The 25,670-nt window shown below is 39.6% G+C and overlaps 1 protein-coding gene and 1 non-coding gene across 5 annotated transcripts in view; both read left to right on the plus strand.

Annotated features, from left to right (window-relative positions):
- Positions 1–214: 214 nt before the first annotated feature.
- On the plus strand, positions 215–320 carry LOC113599659 (U6 spliceosomal RNA). Its single transcript, XR_003420576.1, has one exon. It is a non-coding gene; the product is annotated as a U6 spliceosomal RNA (small nuclear RNA).
- A 2,681-nt stretch (positions 321–3,001) lies between these two features.
- PATJ (PATJ crumbs cell polarity complex component) overlaps positions 3,002–25,670 on the plus strand; it is a 362,166-nt gene continuing 339,497 nt past the window's right edge. For 3 of the 4 annotated variants that reach the window (XM_027059027.2, XM_053214164.1, XM_053214163.1), the window contains exons 1-5: positions 3,002–3,139; positions 17,705–17,761; positions 17,860–18,026; positions 20,925–21,119; positions 22,677–22,816. In XM_027059027.2, the coding sequence (XP_026914828.2) occupies positions 17,740–17,761; positions 17,860–18,026; positions 20,925–21,119; positions 22,677–22,816 (524 nt within the window). In that variant the 5' untranslated portion in view covers positions 3,002–3,139; positions 17,705–17,739. The remainder of the gene's footprint in view (positions 3,140–17,704; positions 17,762–17,859; positions 18,027–20,924; positions 21,120–22,676; positions 22,817–25,670) is intronic. The other variant, XM_027059029.2, reaches the window with a different exon arrangement.

Here is a 25,670-nt window from a genome sequence, read left to right on the forward strand (position 1 = left end):
AGGGTCTGGAATTGACCTTAAGTTGATAGGGCATGAGCGCTTCTTCTTCAGGTCTCTCAGCTCTATTTTAAATATTTCCTTTATTCAGTTACACAGTATTTAGCCAAAGGAGTTGAAAACTTATGTGCACCCAAAACCCTGCACATAGATGTTTATGGCAGCTTTATTCATACTTGCCAAAATATGGAAGCAGTAAAGATGTCCTTTAGTGGGTGTGCACTCTTCAGCAGCACAAATTCTAAAATCAGAACAATAAAGAGAAAATTAGCACGGCCCTTGCGCAAAGATGCCCTTTAGTAGGTGAATATATAAACTGTGGTACATCCAGACAATGGAATATTATTTATTGCTTTAAAAAGAAAGAGCTGTAAAGCCATAGAAAACATGGAAGAATCTCAAATGCTTATTTCTAAGTAAAAGAAGCCAGTGTAAAAAGGCTATATACTATTTGATTCCAACTATCGGACATTTTGGAAAAGGTGAAACTACAGAGAGAATAAAAAGATCAGAGGCAGTCAGGAGTTGGAGGTAGAATGAGGAATGAATAGGCAGAATACAAGAGGAATTTTAAGGCAGTAAAAATACTCTGCATGATACTATAACTGTCATGATGCATTATATATAAGTATATATGCTTATATTTATATAAATACTTATATTAATACTATACATGTCTCAATGCATTTATTTAAACCCATAGAGGATACAACATCAAGAGTGAACCTTAATGTAAACAATGGACTTTGGGTGATTTTGATGGGTCAATGGAGGTTCATTAATTGTAGCAGGTATACCATTCTGGTGGGGGATGTTGATACAGGAGAAGGCTATGCATATGTGGGAGAGACATTTGGGAAATCTGTCTTCCTTTCAATTTTGCTGTGACCCTAAAAGTTCTTTTTAAAAAAGTCTTTAAAAGAATAGACATCAGTCATTAAATGTTAAAATAGATAAATACTATTCAAAACTTTTTCAGTGGTTCTTTAATTTCTTAGAGATGAAGGATAAAGGATAAAATTCCCTAATGAGAATTAGAAGGGTTAAGTCACTTGCTAAAGTCACATATTTTCAGAAATGGTGGAGTCAGATCTCAAGCTCAGATCTTCTGATTGCACAGAGGTGTTCTTAAAAATTTTGTCTGTCTTTGTTATTCTATGAATAAGACACTGGAGGGTTCTAGGAGGTTAAAACAAACACAAACCAACTCAGTGCCAGAAAATGTTCACCATAGAGTAAGCTCCTTAAAAATTGCTGAATAAATTTTCATTGACTAAAATGCAAAAAAAAATTTTTTTTTAATTCCAGGAAAGAGTCAAAGGAAAGCTCTCATTAAATTAACATAAAAATGTGGAGAAAATTAGATTAAATGTGGTTAGAGGGATGTTTGCTGGAGTAGTCATGGAGGCAGCTTCTCTTTAGAGCAGAGACTTGAGTCTAGCCCTGGGGGAATGGTGGGGCTTGCAGGACATTCCACCCTTGGGAAAGAGTAGGAATAAGCAACAGAAAAGCCCTGGTGTGGTGATTCTAAGGCCATAACTAGACTTGTTTGGCCAGAGTAGGATCTTGGAGATGTTAAGTGGGAGAATAGGTTGAAGAGTCAGCAAGAGGGGGGAGAATTTAGAAGATCTTGCATATTAAAGAAGCTTGAGCTTTGTTTCATGATCAATTCAAAGACATGTTATTTTGGGGGAAAGGGGAAATACAATCAAAACCACCATCACATGGTAGAGTAAGAAGAGACGCAATGCTTGCAAAGTGATGCTTCAAGATTAATTGGTCCCCACCTGTATGCTGTACCAGTGCCTTGGGAAACATTACCTTCTCCATTTTACCTTAATCCCAAACACCTGTAAAAAAATCTGTTTAGGTCCTAACAGATGATTTCAACAAGCATAATCTCTTTATCTTCCAGAAGTTCTAGGTTCATTCTATTTGGTAATCTAAGTTACTGTATAAATTTATTTCCCTTAATAGTTAGTTCCTAAGAGGCAGGGCCATGCTGCAATTGTGTATCTCTTTTTAGGAGGCCTAGGAAGCAATATATCCTTGAAAACAAGCAAACTAACAACACTATAAATTATATTACAACAAATGTTCTTATGTTGCAGGTGTTTTGTATATATACCTCATCTTCCTTGAGGACAGGTATCTTTTTTTTTTTTAACATTTTGTAAGCACTGTGCCTAACAAACACCGCGTTTATTCAATGAATACAGACCTGAAGACTGATTTTTATGGTTAATGCATGGACCTTAGTATACAAAGTAAAAGGCTTATCATAAAAATTCTTAGTTACATTAAAGAGAGTGGAATAAAGACAGGGGAATTGTAGGTTTTACACAGATCTTTCTCAAAGTCAAGTTACGGTAACAAGAATAAGAACGTTAAGATGTCTAGTGAAGTCAACACGACCTAGAGTCAGACGATCCCATGTGGTCCCAAACTTTGGGCAAATCACGTAACCTATCAGGAGCACAGTTTTTCCATCAATTTCTTCACGAAGGAAAATGAGATCTGTATAAGCTAGTGCCCGGCATATTGCAGGAATACTCCATATTCCTTTATTTCCCAACTAAATTTCCCCAGGTATACTTCTTAGAATTTAATGTTGGGTCAGACGATAAAGAAAACACAAGGAAGATATGACGAAACAGAAAGGAGAGGGACCATGGAGGACTCAGCTGGTCTGGCCAAGTTCTTTCATCATATCCTTTCATTTGCTCGACCTTCGGTCACGCTCTCCTCTTAGCCCTTCAACAACACCTGTCCGGCCGGATCTCCCCACCCCATTAGCGCCGACCGCCCCCACCACTTGGCATTTCACCTGCCCATGCGGCCCCCCAGACCCCCCTTTTCCAGCATTTTTAACCCTCCCTAGCGCAGACGAACTCCACCTGCAGAAAACAGAGAAGCCCACCGCCCCCGCCCCCGCGCTCCCCTGCCGGGACTCGGCCTCCCAGTGCCCAGGCTCCCCCGCCCGCGCCACCCCGGCGCCCCGCCCCGGGCGGGGAGGGTCGGTGCGAGGGAAGGGCCTGCCAGGTGAGGCGCGGTCACCCAGGGCCTCTCACTTCCGCCCAGGTGAGGGAGGGCTGACGCCGAGCCGGCCCGCTCGCTCCCGCCCGCGCCGCTGCGGGACCAGGTAAAGCAGGGGTCCGGGCTGTGCGGGCGCGTGCGGTGCGGGGTGGTGGTCCCCGCGTCCAGAGGCCGGCGCGGGGCCGCTCATCTTGCCGTGTGGAGCCCGCCTTCCCTGCAGCCGGCGCGCCCTCCGCCCGCCCTCCCGGAGGAGGTGCGCCCTGGAGACCCAGGGCGCCGCGGAGCGCCGCGCCAGGCCCGCGGAGGGTGCGGGGCGCCGTCCTCCCGCGCGGGGCCCTGGTGACCCCAACGTGGGTGTCCCCGCGGCTGGGTGCACAGTTCTCTGGGGGCACCCGGCCGCCGGCCGCGGTGCCGCCCCGCCTCAGCAGGCCCTGCCGGCCCTCAAATCTCGGCCCACTTCTGTTCCGGGATTGGCAGGGATCACAGTTTGCACCCAGATCGGTGCCTGCGCTTGGCCCCACAGCTGGGCGGAGTCTTTCTCCACTGGTGACGGCGAGAGGAGTGAACAGGTGGTGGCCTGCCACGGGGGTCCGGAGAAGAAGGGGGTTCCCAGATCTCGTCTGAGTGGACGACTTGGCCCTGGCCTCCTCTGGGTGCTCGATGGTCACGTAGCCGCGTTCCCAGGACGGCGGTCAGGCTCGGGCTCTGCTAACCTCCCTTTTCAGATGGGGGAGGATCAGATGGAAAGTACCGTGGCCTCCAGCCTTTGGGGGAATTTCTGGATTCCTGCTTTTAAGTCAAGCTCAGGAAAACATTTTCAAATCCTACCCCTTCCCCCACCCCAGGCGCCCCAGCCCGGCTAGCACACCTAGCAGGAGTGCCAAATTAATCTCCCCCAGGAGCTTTCCCTTGGCACTTTGTCGTATCTCCAGATGGTTCTTCTCACTTTGGATTCAAATTAGTTGTTTACTGGTTTGTCTCTGCGATTGAAAGAGTTCGAATTTCAGGGCCCTATGTCTCTAGCTAGCTTCTCAGCTGTATTTAGACTCTGGCCGTTGATAGCTATGCAACAAGCATGTGTTTCTTAAATTAATGAAGAAGCCTTCTGGAGACCTAGAAGAAGAAATCTCCGTTATGCCCAGAATGGTAACACCACATTCTAGGCTGTCTAAGCTCCTATTGGCTGCCAACTCATTTGTACACATTGTTTAAATTTTTGTTTTTTATTTTTTAATGTTACTTGTTTTTGAGAGAATCTGAAGCAGGCGCCCAGCTGTCAACACAGACCCAGACCCAAGGCTCGAACTCACAAACGGCAAGATGGTGACCTGAACCAACTGAGCCACCCAGGCGCCCCTGTACACATCTTTTTTAGAAAAAAGCTAGTGGTTGTAAAAACTCAAATTGCTTCATTTTGCAGTATTGGAACCGGGGGATTGTGACTTTTAATTAAAATGAACTTGATGTTTCCCGGCCCCTGTGGCCTATATAAAGATTATTAAAAATTTAAAATAATTACAAAGTTAATAAATACCAGAGCTGGAAGGTACTTTCTGAGATAGAATTTGCAAACCATTCTGAAGAGATTTGCTCTTGCTAATTGAGATCCTGTTAACAGTCACATAAGATGACCTTAGCATTAGAATAATAGTTGTGTTTAAAAATTGAAAAGAAATTGTATTAAGCTCTTATCTGTGTTTAATACCCTAAATACGTTTATTATTTTCTAAGTGAACTCTACTCCCAAGATGGGGCCAAAACTGGAGAGTTCAAGAGTTTCATGCTCTATCTGATGAGCCAAACAGGCAACCCTAAAGGCCTAAGTTTAAGTCATGTATGAATATTAAACTATAAACATCCTATATGCATCATAGAAAATTGAAGAGGATTTTTATAAAAGGAAGTAAAAGCATACACAAACCCACCTACCACTGGAAGTAACCACTAATAAAATTATGGTATATTGTCTTTCAGTTAGTATTCTTAAAAAGGGAAACCTGTGTATTTTCCCATAGTGACTTCACTTTTGGAACCTTGTGATTCTGAGATGGGTTCAGCATTCAGTAATCCTTGTAATTGCATTTTTACTTAAAAGCTTTTGGGGCGCATGGGTGGCTCAGTCGGTTAAGCACCCAACTTTGGCTCAGGTCATGATCTCATAGTGGCTTCCAGCCCCATGTTGCATTCTGTGCTGACAGCTCAGAGCCTGGAGCCTACTTTGGATTCTGTGTCTCCCTCTCTCTGCCCCTCCCCTGCTCACACTCTCTGTCTCTCTCTCAAAAAAGAAAACAAACAAACAAACATTAAAAACAAAACAGAACACCTTTGTTACTGGAGGTGCCTGGGTTGCTCAGTCTGTTAAGGGACGACTCTTCATTTCAGCTCAGGTCTTACCTCCCCCTCTCTTTGCCCCTCCCCTCCTCACATGCTCTCTTGCTCTCAAAAACAAACATTAAAAAAACCTAAAAAACATTTAATACTAGTCCTTAAACTAAACAACCAAGTATTCTGAGTTTACTTGCTTTGTTAAAGTGTAACAAAAATACATTAGGTTGGTGAAATCAAAATTGGGTTTAATTTGTAAAGATTTTGTTCATCTTGGTAGTGTATTTTTGAGAGAATCATTCCGCCTTTATATTGTTTGACCATTGCTATGTTTTTCTCATACTCCGATGTTTTTGTGTAGATTTGGATGCCTTTTTTAAGCCCTCATTTTAGGTTCTGGTGCAAATAGAAATTTAGAGCCTGTCAATACACTTTAGTCACTGGGATGGATCTATGGTGAACATGAAGGGCTCACTTCTGTTTTGCTGTGCACAGCGGTGTAGACTGGATTTTGGAGACATGGTATTGAGTCCATTTACCATATAACTTGGCAAGTCACATAACCCTGGTCCTCTGTTTTCTCATCTGTAAATGATCTACCTCACTGAGCTCGGGGGAGGTTGAAATTAAATCCTTTTAAGAATGTGTCTTGTAAACCGTGAGCCATTATTTCCCCCCTTTGTGCTCCTCCACTGTGATGTTTAATTCTGATAAAATTAGGGAGTTGTGCGATTTTTATTGGGAAGAACTGAAGGTTGTGAGTTACTTTGATAAAAGGCATAGAGACCATATTAGCTGTTAAATAAACATCTTTGCTAAAAACACTGTACAGGGATCTTTCTGAAAAGCCATAGGTTAAAACTGCTGTCAACATAGTTAGCTACTTGTACATGTGACAATTGGGCACTTCAAATAGGGCCATTTGGGATGGTGATGTAAATGTAAAAATGCATGTCAAATTTTGAAGGTTTGGTGTAAAAAAAGAACTTGTTATATTTGTATATTGAAATGTTTGTATATTTTGGGTGAAGCAAAATATATTATTAAAATTAATTTTCCCTGGGGTGCCTGGGTGGCTCAGTCAGTTGAGTGCCAGACTTTGGCTCAGGTCATGATCTCGTGGTTCATGAGTTTGAGCCCCACATGGGGCACACTGCTGTCAGTGTAGAGCCAGCTTCAGATTCTCTGTCCCCCCTCTCTGCCCCTGCCTCACTCGTGCTCTGTCTCTCAAAAATAAACATTAAAAAAAAATTAAAATTAACTTATCCTGTTGCTTTTAACATTTTTCATGCAGCTACTAGAAAAATTTAAATATTAAAAAAGAAAGATTACTTATGTGTCTCACATTGTTTTTCTATTGAACAGCACTGGGTTAGGATTCAGTATGAGTATGTTTATCCTTAAGAGGGTTTAGTTGACTGAAGCACTTATATTCCTACCTATAAACAGGTTTTTTTTTAATTCCCAAGTTATAGGCCTTCCCACTCCCCCTCCTTGTATATATTGCATTAGTGAACATTTTTATAGTTTAGTCTTCTGAGAAATAGCCATTAATGAGTACATAGCAAAATCTCAGCTACAATAGTTTTTCTGAAGCCCTTAAAATATCTTAAATAATTTTGGTTGAAAAGAGATGTTAATAACAATAGTAGCTCTTATTCATTGAATGTACACTGTGTGCCAGGCTGAATGTTTTACAATACCTTATTTAGTCCTTCCAACTGTACATATGTAGTAGTTTTCGTTAACTATTTTACAAATGAGGAATCTGAAGTATAGGGAAATTTAAACAACTGGCATAAGAACCCAGAGCTGGTCCCAGCAGTAGAAACCAGGTCTCCATGATTTCAAAGTTCATAGGCTATAGAATCTTATTTTATGCATTGGTTATTGAATCAATACTGGAAAGGAGTATATTATTGAGGTAGGTATTTAGCTTCATCCTGTTTTTGTGTTTGTCACCACTAGGAAACCATCCAAATACCAATCCACAGGAGATTGGGTGAAGAAATCATGGATTCCTAGAGTGGAATACTATATAGTAGTTATAGTAAATGAAAAGAAGCTATGTGTATCATCATGACTAATTTTATTTTATTTTTAGAAGGCAAAGCTTGTGGTCAGAAAGGAGACATTTTTATTTATATCTTTAAATTTTATTTATTTTTATTTTAGAGAGTGTGCACGAGTGAGGGAGAGGGGGAGAGAGAGAGAGAGAAATAGAATCTCAAGAAGGCTCCCCATTCAGTGCGGAACCTGATGTGGAATCAAGCCCCATGACCCTGGGATCATGACCTGAGCCGAAATCAAGAGTGGGCTGCTCAGCTGACTTGAGCCACCCAGGTGCTCCATGACTAAATCTTAACATTGTAAAGTTAAGGTAAAACAAATTGCTGCAGGATAAATGTACAGTACGTTCACCGTTTATATAGTTTAAAAACCATCGAACAATAATGTTGTAAACAAACATGTTTACATGTAGTGTGTGTTTAAGAATTTCAGATTTGGGGTGCCTATGGTCCAGGTCATGATCTCATGGTGAGTTCGAGACCCACGTCAGGCTCTGTGCTGACAGGTCAGAGCCTGGAGCCTACTTTGGATTCTGTGTCTCCCACTGTCTCTGCCCCTCCCCCACTGCGCTCTGTCTCTTATCTCTCTCTCTCTCTCTCTCAAAAATAAGCATAAAAGAAAAATCTTTAAAGAATTTCAGACTTGAGGGGTGCCTGAGTGGCTCAGTCGGTTAAGTGTCCGACTTCAACTCAGGTCATGATCTCATGGTTCACGGGTTTGAGCCCTGCATCGGGCTCTGTACTGACAGTTCAGAGCCTGGAGCCTGCTTCAGATTCTGTGCTTCCCTGTCTCTCTGATCCTCCCCGACTCATGCTGTTTCTCTCTCTCTCTCTCTCAAAAATAAATAAACATTAAAAAATTTTTTTTTTTTTAAAAAGGAAGAATTTCAGGTTTAAGGGGCTCCTGGGTGACTCAGTCGGTTAAGCTTTCTACTTCAGCCCAGGTCATAATCTCACAGTTGTTGAGTTCAAACCTCCGCATTGGTCTCTGCTGACAGCTCAGAGCCTGGAGCCTGCTTAGGATTCTGTGTCTCCCTCTCTCTCTGCCCCTCCCCTGCTCTCATTCTGTCTCTCTCTCTCTCTCTCTCAAAAATAAACATTAAAAAAAAAAGAATTTCAGATTTTAATTATGTTATGTTGATGACATGCATTTGTGAAGCTGCCTTCAGGTTAAAAGAAATTAGTGGGAGCATTTGGATGGCTCAGTCAGTTAAGCCACCAACTCTTGGTTTCTGCTCAGGTCATGATGTTTCAGTTTGTGAGACTGAGCCCCACGTTGGGCTCTGCACTGACAGCAGGGAGCCTGCTTGGGATTCATTCTCTCTCCCTCTCCATCTCTCTCTCTCTCTCTCTCTCTCTCTCTCTCTCTCTCTCTCTCTCTGCCTCTTCCCCGCATGTGCAAGCTTTCTCTCAAAATAAATAAACTTTAGGGGCGCCTGGGTGGCTCAGTCGGTTGAGCGTCCGACTTCAGCTCAGGTCACGATCTCGCGGTCCGTGAGTTCGAGCCCCGCGTCGGGCTCTGGGCTGATGGCTCAGAGCCTGGAGCCTGCTTCCATTCTGTGTCTCCCCCTCTCTCTGCCCCTCCCCCGTTCATGCTCTGTCTCTCTCTGTCTCAAAAATAAATAAAACGTTAAAAAAAAAATTTTTTTTTAAAATAAACTTTAAAAACAAAACAAAAATTAGTAAAATTTCCATGAGATGAGCATTCTCTTATGTTGGCCTTACTCGAAAAACAAAACCAGAGTCCCGTACTTTTGGTGTTTTGCACATCTTGCCTAGCTGGTAGGTAGCTTTCGGGTGCAGAACGTTTTTCATTTAGCTTTGGCCACTAGTTGATGGGCATGACTTTGACAATAGGGGCAGGGTGGGGCTTCTGCCTTGAGTAGGGTAGTCGGTGCCCTAGGAGTTACTTTCTGGAGATTTTAATGAAGCTCCCAGGCAGAGCATGGTAGGAGAGGAAGGTGAGTTAGGGGTACGTTGACAGACATTTTCTCTCTGTTGTGAGATATCTGACTCCTGTTTTTAAAATCATTAACAGTTGACCTTCCCTCCTCCCAAGGTGAAATTTCCCCTTTGTTGTTCTGAAATTGTAGGAAGGTTTCTGCATCTGCAATATGGGGTGATAATACTACGTTGTTAATTAAAATAAATGAGATGTTTTACAGAATGAAAGACCTTGGATTTGGTGCATAGTAAACACCAAAAGTTGAGTTACCTGATTTAGTGACTGATAAAATGGATTGGGAAAAAGGTCAGGAGGAAAAGGGAGGGTGAACGTTGGTGGGAAGGGTGTCCAAAGCCTAGTTTTGTCTATTTCACAATTTGCTGCGACTGTTTTGAGTATCCCAAGCATGTCAAAAATGCCATGACCATATTTCTGGAGAGAAAGGCATACAGCCTACAGTGTGGGGAGAATTGAACAGATTATTTGAGGTGGAAACTAATCATTTATGAATGCCTGGGTCTTTTCAGTGAGGGACTGGCTATACAGAGATCCATAAGGGTGAACATTGCCCTGATTTGGTTTTTCTTGTTTTTGTCAATTATTAGAGAAAACTGCCACCATCAGAAATACAAAAGCATACTATAAAACAGTTTAACTTCACTCTCACACGGTAGCCAATCAGAGAGTATTGATATGCATTGATTAACTTTGAATAGTTCAATAAGAAAATTAGTATATTGCCAACTGAATTATTCTGGAGAACTGACTCAATTTTCAGTTCTGATTCTGAGTTTAACATGGTATCATTTATCTTCAACTTCTATATATTCTGAATAGCATTAAATGGACTTAATTAAAAAATTTTAATATTTATTTTTGAGAAACAGAGCATGAGGGGGGAGGGGCAGAGAGGGGGAGACACAGAATCTAAAGCACAGAGCTAGACGCAGGACTCAAACCCATGAACCCCGAGATCATGACCTGAGCTGAAGTCAGACACTTAGCCAACTGAGCTACCCAGGTGCCCCTAAGTGGACTTAATTAAGGATTGGCTATGGCTTAAGCATATGACCCCCAAATATCAAGATCTTTCTGGAAGTTGTATATGTTTTCAGAATTCCAAGAATATAGTGTTTTGACAGCAGCCAAAAATACATTATCATTTACATTTAAAGGATTTACAAAAGGCCTTGTCATTTGATAGGGGCACAAGACTATGACAACTGTCTTGAATCTGCATTAGCATGGTAGCAGATGTGTTTGGCTAGGAGAGTTTGTTTTCCATTCAATTGATACCTTACAAATACTGAGCTTTGAGAACAAAAGGCATGATAATTAGATAACCACCAGGGCTTTGTACTCCTAAGGAAGCAATAGAAACTTAGTTGGTCTTGACCTTCTGATTTTGAGCAACTTCTGAAATCATGACTTCGTTTTTACACTTAATAGCTTTTAGGTTGTTCCAACTCCCTGGTTGGCTCTGGGGAATTCCCAGTGAGGCCTTTCATTGTGATCTCCCAATTCACATCTGCAGTTAGATGCTGAATACCTGTACTTTGCCAAGCTGACTGCCAGTGATCTTTTTTCCCTCCAAATTTGTCCCGGTGTGTTCTATTCCATGTGCTATTGGGAATCTGAAAAGTGTGTTTACCAGGGTCCTTAGTTTGGTTAAATTCTTGAACTGAGGAGATTAATAAATCAATTCAATAAGTTTCCTCCACCTGGAAATTTAAGTCAAATTACATTTCTGTCTCTGCATCAGCTTTTTTTTTTCACATACTCCATTAATTGTTAATGGCTAAAGGCATGGGTATAAAAAAAAAAAGCCACAATATTATAATAATTTCCTTCAGTCAAATCCTACAGTGAGCCAGACATGAAAAATTCATGGCTCAAACTCACTTGATCAATGATGGAGTGGAAGCTGAGCATAATAACTACTTCTCTGGAGGCTGTACGACTATGAGGACAGCGGCACACTGTGGCATTTTAATGTCTAGGCTATGACTGATTTTAGGTGGTCTATCTCTGACAAGCTAGACTCCACTTCACCATGTTTAAACAAACTTGAGATTCCTTGCTGTAAGCCTTATTTCTTAGCCTAGTCAAATAGATCAAAGTTGTTTGGTTGAAGATTTCTTAGGACCATGAAATGAGAGGCCATTTAGCCTACGTGCTGATTACTGGATGTTCAGCTCTAGAGTTATGGCATTTCTTCCTTCTGTCGTCATATGCTCTTAAGGCTTTAGTGGCCTTCCCTAGATATTCCCTAACACGATGGAATTGTAGTAATTTTCTGGTAATCCTTCCAGTAATTAAATATGAGTCAGAGGGTTGGATGACCACCCATTGTCTACCCTTAACGTTTCCGGAAGCATACTCTACCACCATGGTTTCCAAAATGCACAGGATGATTCAATTGGGAAGATGGGAAGATGACAAGAAAACCTTACTTTTTTAGTGCTTTTATCTTACTGTCATGGTATTTTTTATTTTATTTATGTTTTAAAACATATGACATGTAAATAATAGTGATATGTGTTTATAATTATAAAAAATAAGGTGAATAGTCAACATATTTTCACTGATGGGAATGTTCGAATACCACTAATCTATCCTATTACCAGAATTACCTTTTTAAATAGAAATCTGGACTCAATACTTCCCTACTTAAAAGCCTTTAATTACTTCCTGTTGCTTACAAGATAAAGACCAGTCTACTTAACATTATTTACAAGGACCCTCTCAAAGTCTATTTAAGTCTGTGCTTCTTAAACCATCAGTGGTAAGAGATCAGGGTTCCCCTGCACCCCCAGTCTTTCAAGGACTGATATTTTTGTTACATAATTTGTTAGAAAAATGAATTGTTAGAACAAGGAGATTTTTTAAAAAGTCAAGTTTTTATTACTACATTGAATAAACATGACTGTGCCACACTGCATGGTTTTTAAGTACCAATTTTGGTACTTATCTCTTTGTGAGCCAAACATCAATTTGCAGTCCACATCTGCAGTAAAAACAAAACAAGCCAACTATTTTTTTGTCCTATTTTCAGAGACTTTATATACAATACATCATTTAAAGCTGGTTAATATTCTTACAGAGAATCATGCATTTTTATGCCTGTGTACTGTGGTTCTCCAATTGTGGTCTCTAGGCTATAGCAGCCTCAGGGTGACATGGGAACTTTGTTTGAAATGCAAATTCTCTGGCTCACTTCAGACCTGCACAATCAGAAACTCTGGAGGGTACCACACCCCCCCCCCCCCCCCCAGCTTGTGTTTCAACAAGCCATCCAGGTGATTCTGATGCCTGCTAAAATTTGAGAACCACTGACCAAGGGCATCCCTATATTTCATTCAAACTGTAATACGTAAAAATTTTTTAATTCTGTAACTGGGAGTTTGTACCTTTTTAATCTTCTGTTTACCCATCCCTCCACCCACCTCCCCTCTGGCAACCATCAGTTTGTTCTCTGTATTTAAGAGGTTGTTGTTGTTACTCATTTTTTTAGATTCCATTTGTCTTTCTTTGACTTATTTCACTTAGCATAATAAGCTTTGGGTCCATCCCAATGGGAGGGTCGCATTCTTTTTTATGGCTGAGTAATATCCATTGTGTGTGTGTGTGCGCGCGTGTGTGCGCACGCGCTACATCTTTTCTATCCATTCACAACTGCAACACTTTTGCCAGTGAAATGAAACACTGTCAATGATGCTGGGTAATCTGAAACTATCTTGGGCAAATGGTCACTCTCCTCTTACATCCTATTCTCTTTCTTTTAAGAGAAGTTTCTACTGTGTTCTCATTCCACACATCCCCACTCAGGCTTAGTCACCCTCCCTTTGTGATTTCACTTAGTACATGGCACACACCTCTACTATTTATAGGCCTTATGATATATCCTGTCGTGTTGTCATGATCTTTGTATCTGTGTGCTCTCTCACTAGGCCATGTTCGCCATTATCTTTTTGTCTTTTTCAGTTATAAAATTAAGACATACTTTTAAAATAAAGTTCAAACAGCACTAAAATCTGTAAAAGTCTAAGTTTTTAATCTCTGCATCCTTATTTTTACTTTTTAGAAGTAATCACTATAAAATTGACTACCTTTCTAAAACTAGAAACCTACGCATGAGTACATATTTTTTTTTATAAATTGTTTATGAGAGAGAGCTTGTTCTCAAAAATAAGCAAATATTAAAAAATAAAAATCCATGAACAGCTTTAAGTGTCTCTTGCTTCCTTTGGAGTGCAAAGGTCAGGTATCCTGATGCAGAGTGGTTGAGAGAAGGCTGTACTTAAAAAGACTGGGTTCAAGTCCTAGGTCTACCCTTAACTTTTCATATGTGCTTGGACATGTTCCATTTTGCTTCCATTTTTTTTTTTTTAAGTTTGTTTTGAGAGAGAGCGTGTGGGGGAGGGGTGGAGAGAATCCCAAACAGGTTCCACGCCCAGCATGGAGCCGGATGTGGGACTCAATCTTACCACTGTGAGATCACAACCTGAATCGAATTCAAGAGTCCATGCTTAATGGACTGAGCTACCCAGATGCCCCAATGTATTTTTTTCCCTCACAAAAAGAAAATGCACCTATCCTGAAAGTTGCTGTTTTCCCTATTCAGTTGTGAGTGTTAGATAATAACCTGTGTTAACATAGGGGATTGAATTGTCAAAGCATGCTCATGTGAATGAGAGATCAAACTTCAAACCAGCACCAAAGCTTACTCATGATTCAGTGATTACAGGTAGGAGTTAGGCACAGACATTCCTTCCTGGAGGAGTACCCTGCCAGTAGGCATTCCAAAGAATGTCACTTTTCTTCTTAGGACATATTATCAACACACTTATGAAACCTAGTTATGTGTAGACATTAAGTAACATATAAATGTATTTCTGACACACCTCAGCCACAATTTTTAATTTGTTTACAGGAATAAAGTACAACCTTAGGACACGTTGTTTTGTTTTAGATTACTGGACAAGTTCTCAACAATATATATGGAAACCTTTTTTTTTTAATGTGTATTTATTTGAGAGAGAGAGAGAGAGAGAGCATGAGCAAGGGAGGGGCAGAGAGAGAGGGAGACACAAAATCTGAATCAGGCTCCAGGCTCTGAGCTGTCAGCACAGAGCCTGATGCGGGGCTCAAACCCGTGAACTGTGAGATCATGACCTGAGTTGAAGTCGGATGCTTAACCGACTGAGCCACCTAGGCGCCCCTGGAAACATTTTTCTATAAGGAAACCTTTTGTTTTTGGGGAATCCTGAGTTTTATACTCTACGAGCTAGACAAATGTAAAATATCTGTGTGGTTGTCTCCTATTTTCTAGTCAGCCATGCCCCATAATTCCACATATTCTCAGATTACTTACAAAAAGCAATTAGGACAGATCAGGTATTTCCTGACATTTAAAAACATGGGCTATTACCTATTAAAAATCTTTAGAGGGTTTGCGAGGGGGTTTGGTTATCAAGCTGGCTATCCCTCCCTGAAGGAGGGAGCCACAGGCTTACTGTTAACCCTTTCCCTCCCATTGTCATTTCAATACATTCAGACCTACTTTATTATTGTAATGACTACTTTTTTTTTAGAAGTAGTACTTTTTAATTTTTTTTTTCTTTTACATTTATTTATTTTTGACAGAGACAGAGTACAAGCAGGGGGAGGGGCAGAGAGAGAATGAGACACAGAATCTGAGGTTCCAGGCTCTGAGCTGTCAGCACAGAGCCTGATGTGGGTCTCAAACTCACAGACTGTGAGATCATGACCTGAGCCAAAGTTGGACACTTAACCAACTGAGCCACCCAGGCACCCCATGACTGACTACTTTTGATAGTTTAATTTTTCCAGGAGTTTTGTTCTTAAAAACAATGAAGTAAATATTCTTGTACACACATCTGTGTGCCCGTCTGCAAGTATTTCTTTGAGACCCTCAGAAGTAGATATTCTGGGTAAAAGAGAATGCAAATTTAGTATATTGATAGCTATTGCTAAGTTGCTCTCCTAAAAGGTTGTGCAAATTTATATTCCCGCCTGTTTTTCCATGACATCTATGCTACATGCGGTTATTCATTTAAAAAAATTGTCAACTTGACAGTAAAAAATAGCATCTCATAGTTTTAGCTTGCATTCTTTATTTCAGAGTGGTTGATGTATTAATGACCACAAAGCTGCTCTTGTCAATCCTCTTGGGCCTTAGTCTGCTATAGAAAAGGACAGTGCCATTGTAACTGTCTTTTGTTACTCAGTTACCTGTCAACGGGTAGTTGTAAAGGTTGCACAATTGAGATGCTGAGCTCATTGGTAGCGTTTCTGTGATGCTCTTATTCAGCAATTCTTTCTCACTGAATCCAGTGAACGTTTGGATGGAATACATGGACCTTTTATCAGTGCAGATGGCATCCCTTACTGGCTTTTAATATGCTTTCTTCTTAGTGACCTTGAATTGGAAGATAAAGACCTCATTCAGCAACTGTATCCAGAGTTGATGTAGGAAAATTTGGACTATATAATACTCCTGTTTCTCTGATGATTTATTACCATCTAGTGTACGATTAGGATAAGTGACTGCTCTGAAAGTGCCATTTTGGTCAGAGCAGAGGGTTTGCTAGCATTTTGAGTTGTTACAGTTGAGTTGAGTTCCATTTTAGGGATTTAATTTATTTGAATAAATCACTGGAATTAAAAAAACAGAAAATGCCAATATATTGGATGGTTACCTTTTGGAGACTCAGATGCACTTGGATCCGGGATCATTTGTGCAGTTGGGGACTTTTTTCCCCCTAATCTCTCTAAAATCATCTTCATCTCTTAATTTAGATGTTCTTTTCCAGCCCAAGGTCCTTTTTACAAAATCAACTTTATTGAAGTATAATTTAGGGGCAACTGGGTGGCTCAGTTGGTTAAATGTCCGACTTCGTCTCAAGTCATGATCTCACCATCTGCTGTCCGTGAGTTCAAGCCCCACGTCAGGCTCTGTGCTGACAGCTTAGAGCCTGGAGCCTGCTTGGGGTTCTGTGTCTTCCTCTCTCTCTGCTCCTCCCCTACTCAAGCTCCGTGTGTGTGTGTGTGTGTGTGTGTGTGTGTGTGTCTGTCTCTGTCTCTCTCAAAAATAAACATTAAAAAAAATTAAAGTTAATTTACATACAATAAAATGTACTGATTTAAAAATATAAGCCAATGAATTTTGACAAATGTATGCATCTGTGTGAATAGTACCTCATTCAAAACTTAGAACATTTCCATTTCCCCCAAAAGCTCCCTCAAATCCCTTCCCAGTCAGCTCCTTTCTACCCTGCCCAGGTAAACTAATTTATAGCTATAGATTGAACTTCATGTGAATGGGATCATACAGTCTGTAACCTTTTTTCTCTTGTTTCTTTCACTCAACATTTGAGGGATTTTTGAGAACAATCCGTGTTGTGTATATTCATAATTTTTTTCCTTTTTATTTCTGAATATTCTATTTATGTTCTCTAACATGTACACTCATCTGTTATTAGACATTTGGGGTTTTGTAGTTCAGAGCTTTTATAAATAAAAATGCTACGAACCTTCATATACAGCTCTTCTGTGAATTCATATTTTCATTTTTCTTGGGTAAGTATTTAAGAGCAGAAGTGCTGAATCATACAGCAAGTGTATTTTTAACTTTATAAGAAACTACCAAACAACTTTTCAAAGCGTATGTGCATTTTATGTTCTTACTAGTGACGTATGAGAGTTCTGGTTGCTTCACATCTTTGTCTACAGTCAACAAATTGTCTGTTTTTCTTTCTAGTTTTAGCCATCTTAGCACCTCATTGTAGTTTTTTGTTTTTTTAAGTATTTTTAAATATTTATTTATTTATTTTGAGAGGAGGAGAGAATCCCAAGCAGGCTGTGTCTGTCAGCGTGGAGCCCATGAACTGTGAGATCATGATCTGAACTGAAATCAAGGGTTGGACACTTAACCAGCTAAGCCACCTCGGTGCCTCAAATTGTAGCTTTTTTTTTTTTTTTTTTAATGTTTCTTTATTTTTGAGGGAGGGGAGGGGCAAAGAGAGAGAGACAGACAGACAGAGGGTCTGAAGCGGCCTCTGTGCTGGTAACAGACAGCGAGGCCCGGGGCTCCAACCCACAAAGTGTGAGATCCTGACCTGAGCCAAAGTCGGACACGTAACTGACAGAGCCACCCGGGCACCCCCCAAATTGTAGTTTTAATTTGAATTTCCTGAGTGAAGTCTTTTGATGAAGAATGTTCTTGATGTTTTCTTTAATTTTTTTACAGTACTATAGAAAAGTATATGCTAATTGAAATTCATCTTTTGTATTTTAAAATTTTCTTTAGGTTTCTTTAGAAGAGATTGAAGACAGTAATTCAAAATGCCTGAAAATCCTGCTCCAGGTATGCTAGCTACACACTTCTATCAGTGAATTAAGGATTCAAAGGATTCAAACGATGATGGGATTAACTTGTACTCTGGTTATCCTTCTTCAAACAAGATAAACTGCAGGTCCTACAAGTTCTTGATCGGCTGAAAATGAAACTGCAGGAGAAGGGGGACACATCGCAGAATGAGAAACTCTCTCTGTTTTATGAAACACTAAAGAGCCCTCTCTTCAATCAGATCCTTACACTTCAGCAGTCCATCAAGCAACTGAGAGGGCAAGTAAGTTACTCATCAGGGCTTTACGTGTTGGTATGTTCAAGCCAGCAAAGAAAGAAAGAGATAGAGACAAACTTGTCTCTCGGTGCACTGAATTCAACAGGGAGACTGTACTGGGACCTGCGACCTACAGGTAGCATTGCACGGATAGTTTCAAATGTTTGCCTGTCTGGCTCAGTCCGTAAAGCATGCACTCTTGGTCTCAGGGTCCTACGTTCAAGCCGCACATTGGGTGTAGAGCTTACTTAAAAAATATATACGTTGATGATAAATTTTGTGTTTAGAATATAAGTTGTACTTATTTAAATATGTAAAGGTCAGATACCTTCAGACTTCCCAACATTTTCTTCAGAATATAAAATAGTGTTGAGCTTAAATATGTTTTCTTCATGAAGCCATTTTTTCTAGCGAGAAGTGATCATACCCTTGTACCATATTACTTACACCTCCCAATTATCAAATATTTATCAAATAAATGTTAAATGTCATGGATTTTCCGATTAGAAAGGTCTCAGAAGCAGTATAACTGGTGTTTTACCTGTGTTTTCTCCACTACATACAGTATTGTACCTGGAGTCTTAGGGTTTCCACATGAGTATTGAATTATAGATCACATGGCAGCACTTCTTAGAGTGATATCAATTAATAGTTTTAACTGTCCTCTTGGTTGCTGTTTTTTGGGGTCACGGAGGGCAAATTGATTTTAAATCATCTATTTTAGAAGGTGAGCTTGAAGAGTAGCTTTCCTATGGATTACATTTGGGCAGAGTTTTAATTTTTTTTAAATTTATTTGAGAGAGAGAGAAAGAGAGAGAGAGTACAAATGAGGAAGGGGCAGAGAGAGAGGGAGACACAGAATCTGAAGCAGGCTCCAGCCTCTGAGCTGTCAGCACAGAGCCCAATGCAGGGCTCAAACCCACGAACTGTGAGATCATGACCTGGGCTGAGGTCGGAGGCTTAACCGACTGAGCCACCCAGGTGCCCCTGGGCAGAATTTTAAATGTAATTGGAGATAATGTAGCAGAACATTAAGTGAAAATTAACAAAATCTGGGAAAAATGGTTTTTGCTAATAAACCAAAATGGCTGCCCATAAATATTTAGCAAGTGATTTTTCTTATAACAAATTAAGGATTAAAGTCCGCACATATGTCTTTTTGTGAATTTCTTTCTCTGGATCAGATTTATACCATAATTTTAGAACTCCCCATGTTGATGCTTTGGTACTATAGTCCCTGGCCAGGGGATGAGTCCTATAGAGCAAGTGAATGCTATTAATAGCAATAGAAATTGGGAAGGGTTACTACAAATCTGTTCTCTTATTGGATGAAGAGTGGAATTGACCAACCACTCCATCATAATAACTATCTTTTGTATTTATATAGTTTGCAGTTGTTATATGCATAATCATTGTATCCATTCAACTGTAAAATCTGAATTTTTTTGAGTGTTTTCATAGAGTTTTGGTGGGTATTGATTTTTTTTTTCCCCTATGTGGTCCTATTGACATTTGTTCTTGATGTTACCTTTATTCCGATGTGTTGGCACTCCTGTACATGTACACGCACATATATGTACACATATATACATATATGTACACATATATACATATATGTACGTGTACATATATACATATATGTACATACGTACACACATACATATACGTATATGTGTGTATTTATATACATGTGTGTATGTATGTATGTATACATGCATATGTATATATGTATATGTGTATATATGTATATATATGTACATATATGTATACACACACACACACACACACACATATATATTTTTAAGTTTATTTATTTTGACAGTGCGAGAGCATGTACACAATGGGGAGGGGCAGAGGGAGTGAGAGAGAGAATCCCAAGCAGGCCCCAAGCTGTCTGTCAGTGCAGAGCCTGACATGGGGCTTGACCTCACAAATTGTGAGATCATGACCTGAGCCGAAATTAAGAGTCAGACACTGACTGAGCCACCCAAGCGCCCTTCAACCAGTGAGATTTTATTTTATTTCTCAATTTTTTTTAATGTTTATTTATTTTTGAGAGAGAGACACAAACACACACACACAGCATGAGTGGGGGAGGGGCAGAGAGAGAGGGAGACACAACATCTCAAGCAGGCTCCATCCAGGCTCAGAGCTGTCAGCACAGAGCCCAGTGCAGGGCTTGAACCCACGAACTGTGAGATCATGACCTGAACTGAAGTCAGACACTTAACCGACTGAGCCACCCAGGCACCTCTCAGCCAATGATATTTTAAAAATTAACTTCTATTATTCACCATAACTATAGGTTTTCTTTCCCCTCCCCCCACTTTTTTTCCATACCATGTAAGTATAAACAGTACTCGTTTGCTGCTAATCTTGGTCAAGTTCCTTAACCTGTGAATCAGTTTTCATGTTCACAAAATGGAATAATATCTTTTAGGGCTAGTGTAAGGATTAAATGAGATAATATGTAAGAGTCTGGTGTAGTACTTTGCTCATAGCAATCATTCATTAAATACTGTTACTGTTATTTTTGTTTCAATTACCTGTGGATATTTTGTGGCCTTCTACATGGAAACGCGAAAGGGATCAGGGTCTTACATGTTTATCTGACTGGTTGTACCTGTGTATAAGAAGTGTAATGAGCTATTGTACATGCTGTTGACTTAGGGTGATGGTAGAAGGCAGGAAGCAACATATTTTAAACTATTAAATATTCTGTGCAATACTAAATAAAATTTTTAACCTTACAAACACACAGATTCATGTATCTGTATCTTATTTCTTTCTTGTGTAAATATTTAATATGCAATTTATACATGTAATGGGGGAAATAGAATATTTAATAAGTAATTTCTTTTGTGTAGGTTTCTGTTAATGATTCTCTTGTTTTCTCTCCGACAGCTCAGCCACATACCCTCAGATTGTTCAGCCAACTTTGATTTTTCTAGGAAAGGTTTATTAGTGTTTACAGATGGTGCCATTACTAACGGGAATGCCCAAAGACCCTCTAATAACCTGACTGCCTCTGGGTTGTTTCCTTGGACTCCTAATCTGGGAAATGAACACTTTAATTCAGTCATTCAACAGATGGCTCAGGTAAAGTTATATCTTGTCATGGGACTATTTTGCTATATTTTTCCTCTTATAGGTTAAAAAAGAAAACAATACTCTTTAAAAAAAAAAACTCTTTGCCTTAAACTTAGTTTCTGTGTGTGTGGTTTGCTTGCATTTTTATATTGTTAGGAGAGATTGATACTATTTTTAACCTGTGTATTAGACATTTATTGACTTAAAATTACGTAAGGAAAATATCTGACTGTGGCAAGGAGTTTTTAGACAATTCAGTTTGACATATCTCTGCACTTGAAAGGGATTCTTAGGATTTTGGTCATAGGAGGAAAATTGATGTCTTCCAGAAGTGATGAAGCTCCTTTGAAGCTATTTTAAATTTTTTATCAAGACAGAATTAATGAGAGTTAGACCTAATATAATTTGGAAAATCTAGGGAAACATTTGAAGGAGTCATCCAGTTTTACCCCTTGTACTATTAAAAATTAAATAGTTGAAATTTTGGATGTGTTAATGTTTGTTTACCTCACCTTCTAATAAGTATCTTTAAAAAAAAAATGAAACATGAGTTTTAGAGTTAAATAGAATCGGTTTAAGGTGTGATATTTAAATATTCTATACCTAATTCCTTTTTTGACTTTATAGCTCTATCCTATTAATTTGACTAATAATTAAAAAAAATTTCTTTTTTAATGTTTATTCTTAGGGGGGGAGAGAGAGAGAGAGAGAGAGCGAGAGAGAGAGAGAGCGCGAGAGCGAGCACATGAGCAGGGGAGGGGCAGAGAGAGGAAGACACAGAATCCTAAGCAGGCTCCAGGCTCTGAGATGTCAGCACAGCTGACGTGGGGCTCAAACTCAGGACCCATGAGATCATGACCTGAGCCGAAGTCAGATGCTTAATTGACTGAGCCACCCAGGCGCCCCTAATGTAACGCTTTTGTTATGTGATTACATTTAGGAAGTTCTCATGTCATAGATGTAGTTATTAACTAAAGCAATAAAATATGTGTTTGTTACAGGTTGAACCCATTTGAATGGTGGCCTTTCCATAATATTTTGAGTTAACCTAATAAAGTGGAATATTAATTCATCACAATAAAATTAAAAATTAGACCCTAAAAAAATGCAGCTGGTTCTAACTTCAGCTGAACACTAGCACATTCTCGATATCTATTTTGCTTTCCTCATTGAAAAATGTATTTTTCATGGAAAGAATTTAGAGAAATTCAGTGTAAAAAGTAATCTAGAATTTACTGTGGAAAAAGATGTTTTTCTCGGGAATTTTCATCCAGCTTGGGCTTCATCTCATAACGTGAATGAAGTGTGAAAATACCTCTCCGATTCCCTGAGGTTGCAGAATACTGCACATTCCCTCTCGTGTTCTACTGAAAATAACCAAGTGAGAGCATTTCCAGAAATAATTTATTGCTGAAATTCTGAGATTTTTTGGATAGAGATGACTTAAGAGAAGCTGTTTTTTGTGTTATTCACAAAAATAGCAATTTTAGTTCTTTGGAAAGGGTATGGTGGTTAAATATACTTTATTGACTTTTCCTTTTTTTTTTTTTAATCCCCCTTCATTAGGGTCGCCAAATTGAATATATTGAGATAGAACGACCTTCAGCTGGAGGCCTGGGATTCAGTGTGGTGGCCCTTAGAAGTCAAAATCTGGGAGAAGTTGATATCTTTGTGAAGGAGGTGCAGCCGGGGAGTATAGTAGACAGGTGAGGAGGGCGTTCCCTCTGTGTTTTGCTAATTTTTTTCTCATAATTCTGAAAATGTTATTATAAAGCAAATAAGAAACTAGTAATGAAAACAGTTAACGGTAGCAGCTAACACTTGCTCTCTTCCTATGCATTCGTCAGACCTTTTGCAGATATTCTCCCATGTACTTGTGGCAGCGATCCAGCTGGTAGTATCATTGCCCTGTTTTATAGATGAGAAAGCTGGGTTTCAGAGAGGTTCAGCACTTTACCTGCAGTCACAGAGCTGTTGGCGCTGGAACCAGGAGCCGTGATAGGATTCCAAGATAGCCGGACTCCAAAACTAGTGCTCTATTCCACCACATTCTCCCACAGTTGAACATGGCATTTTAGCTATGTCTGATCAGTAAGATGGAAATACTGAAATTTGCATCTTAAGATTATAACAGCTGTTTTGGTGGTCATGTCACACTGTTGATTATTTCTCTTATCAATTAAAAGCTTCCTCAAATCTATGTGATTCCCCCTATTGTACTTGTACTATTTTATTATTAAAATAAAATTTTTTTTAATGTTTATTTACTTTTTGAGAGAGAGAGAGTGAGAGAGAGAGAAACAGAGAAACAGAGTGTGAGCAGGGGAGGGGCAGAGAGAGAATGAGACAGATTCCAGAGAAGGCTCCAGGCTCTGAGCTGTCAGCACAGAGCCTAACTTGGAGCTCAAACTCACAAATTGTGAGTTCATGACCTGAGCTGAAGTCAGATGCTTGACTGACTGAGCCACCCAGGTTCCCCTTATTATTATTATTATTGTTATTATTGTTTGTTTTGTTTTATTTATTATTACTTTTTAAAAATTTACATCAAAGTTAGCATATAGTGCAACAATGATTTCAGGAGTAGATTCCTTAATGCCCCTTACCCATTAAGCCCATCTCCCCTCCCTCAACCCCTCCAGTAACCCTCTGTTCTCCATATTTAAGAGTCTCTTATGTTTTGTCCCCCTCCCTGTTTTTATATTATTTTTGCTTCCCTTCCCTTATGTTCATCTGTTCTGTCATAAAGTCCTCATATGAGTGAAGTCATATGATATTTGTCTTTCTCTGACTAATTTTGCTTAGCATAATATCCTCTAGTTCCATCCACGTAGTTGCAAATGGCAAGATTTCATTCTTTTTGATTGCTGAGTATATATATATTTTTTTATTTTTAAGAGGTATGTGCAAGCCTTGTATTTTGTTTCTATATGACTCAGGTCCTTTGTTATTCATTTAACGAGTACACTGTTATTCATCACAGTTCTACTGCCTGTTAGAGTAATGACAACAGTACTGGTACTATTATAAAAAAAATTCTCAGCCAGTAATAAATTTTTGAATTCACATTCTGCATTCATGGGGTATGAGTTCTAGTCTCTCTAACTGAAAGTTCAGAAATAATGGATTTCCATGACTTTGCAGCTTTTCTTCTGCCATTTCATGCAAGATTTCCTCAAGTATTTTCTGAGGAACCTTAGCAATGGTTAGATATATTTGAGAAATTCTATCCTGTTCTTGGAGATTGGGTATACATAGTTAGGGTAACCATATAATTTATTGTCCATGTTGGGAGAGTTTTGGGACTGAGAGGGTATGCAGTTAGTGACACTGAGCCAGCAGGTATAGAGTAAGACTATTCTGACAAACCTAAGACAATCCCGGGTGAGCCGGGGCCTTAGGTCACTTACCATTAGTTTACCATAGGCTTTGAAGTCCCTGGACAAAAAGCCTATTTAATTTTGATTGGCCCAACTTTTATTTTTATTTTTTTTAAATTAAAAATTATTGGGATATAATTCACATCATATAAATGTCACTGTTCTAAAATGTACAGTTCACTAGTGTTTAGGGTATCTTCAATGTTATGCAAACTTTTTGTGGTCAGTCCTGTGTCTGAGTTGCTCTGTACGAAGTCTGTAATTACAGAGTGAGGTGAGCATTTCCAAAAAGTGGAATTTGATGTGTCAGCATGTAAACAACCTTTACCAAGACTAAGTGGTCAGGTGACTTCCCAGAGACCACAGTGCTTGGCAGAAAACTTGAGACAGTGGGGTCTGCAAAGAGGAGAAGGTGTTAGAAGAATAAAGAGACTGTCTTGACAGTAGTCCTATGGAGAGATGGAACACAGCTCCTATTCTTGGAGTGAGGCTGCTGTGTATCTGGTGTAGGAATTTAGTGCAAGACAGTATGAGAAGAGACTGGAGAAAGGTGGGGGTCAGTTATTCATGACTTTCTAGGTCATGTGAAATGTATTCACGATCAGTTCTTTGTTTCTCCTGAGGACTTTCCACATAGAACTGTGCTATTTTAGGATCTTACCTAAGACCTACCTGTGCTATTTTGACTCTCAAAGTAATGGGAATCCATTATTTTCAAATGTTGCAATGGAGAGACAAGAATTGGTCTCCCCTTGAGTGAAAAATATGAATTCAATATACAAACAGTATGGAGGAGTTATAGTAGCAGGAAAACTAATTCTGTTCAACTTTAGAATGCATCAAAATCATATTTTCCAGGAGATTTCACTTCTCTACAACTTGTTTATCTGGGGTTGAGTGTATATTCCCTGAGCAGTTACTAACTGGAAAGAAACTCAGTGTCTTGGCAGTCTATTGGGTAGGGGGAAGGTAGATTAATATAGGTTGATTTCCAGAAAATAGAAGATTTGAATGTGAGTAAATTAAGAACTTACACAAAATCAGTTACATCAGGGTTGAAAAGACTCAAGAGTATCCATTCATTTGGGATTAATTAAGAAATTTTCCTTAACGAACAAACTGTGAATAGGAATTTAGGTGAAGAAGTCAGAAAGGAGGACATTGGAGATGGGAAATGGAA

Source organism: Acinonyx jubatus, chromosome C1 (assembly GCF_027475565.1).
Source record: "Acinonyx jubatus isolate Ajub_Pintada_27869175 chromosome C1, VMU_Ajub_asm_v1.0, whole genome shotgun sequence".
Taxonomy (NCBI): Eukaryota; Metazoa; Chordata; class Mammalia; order Carnivora; family Felidae; genus Acinonyx; species Acinonyx jubatus.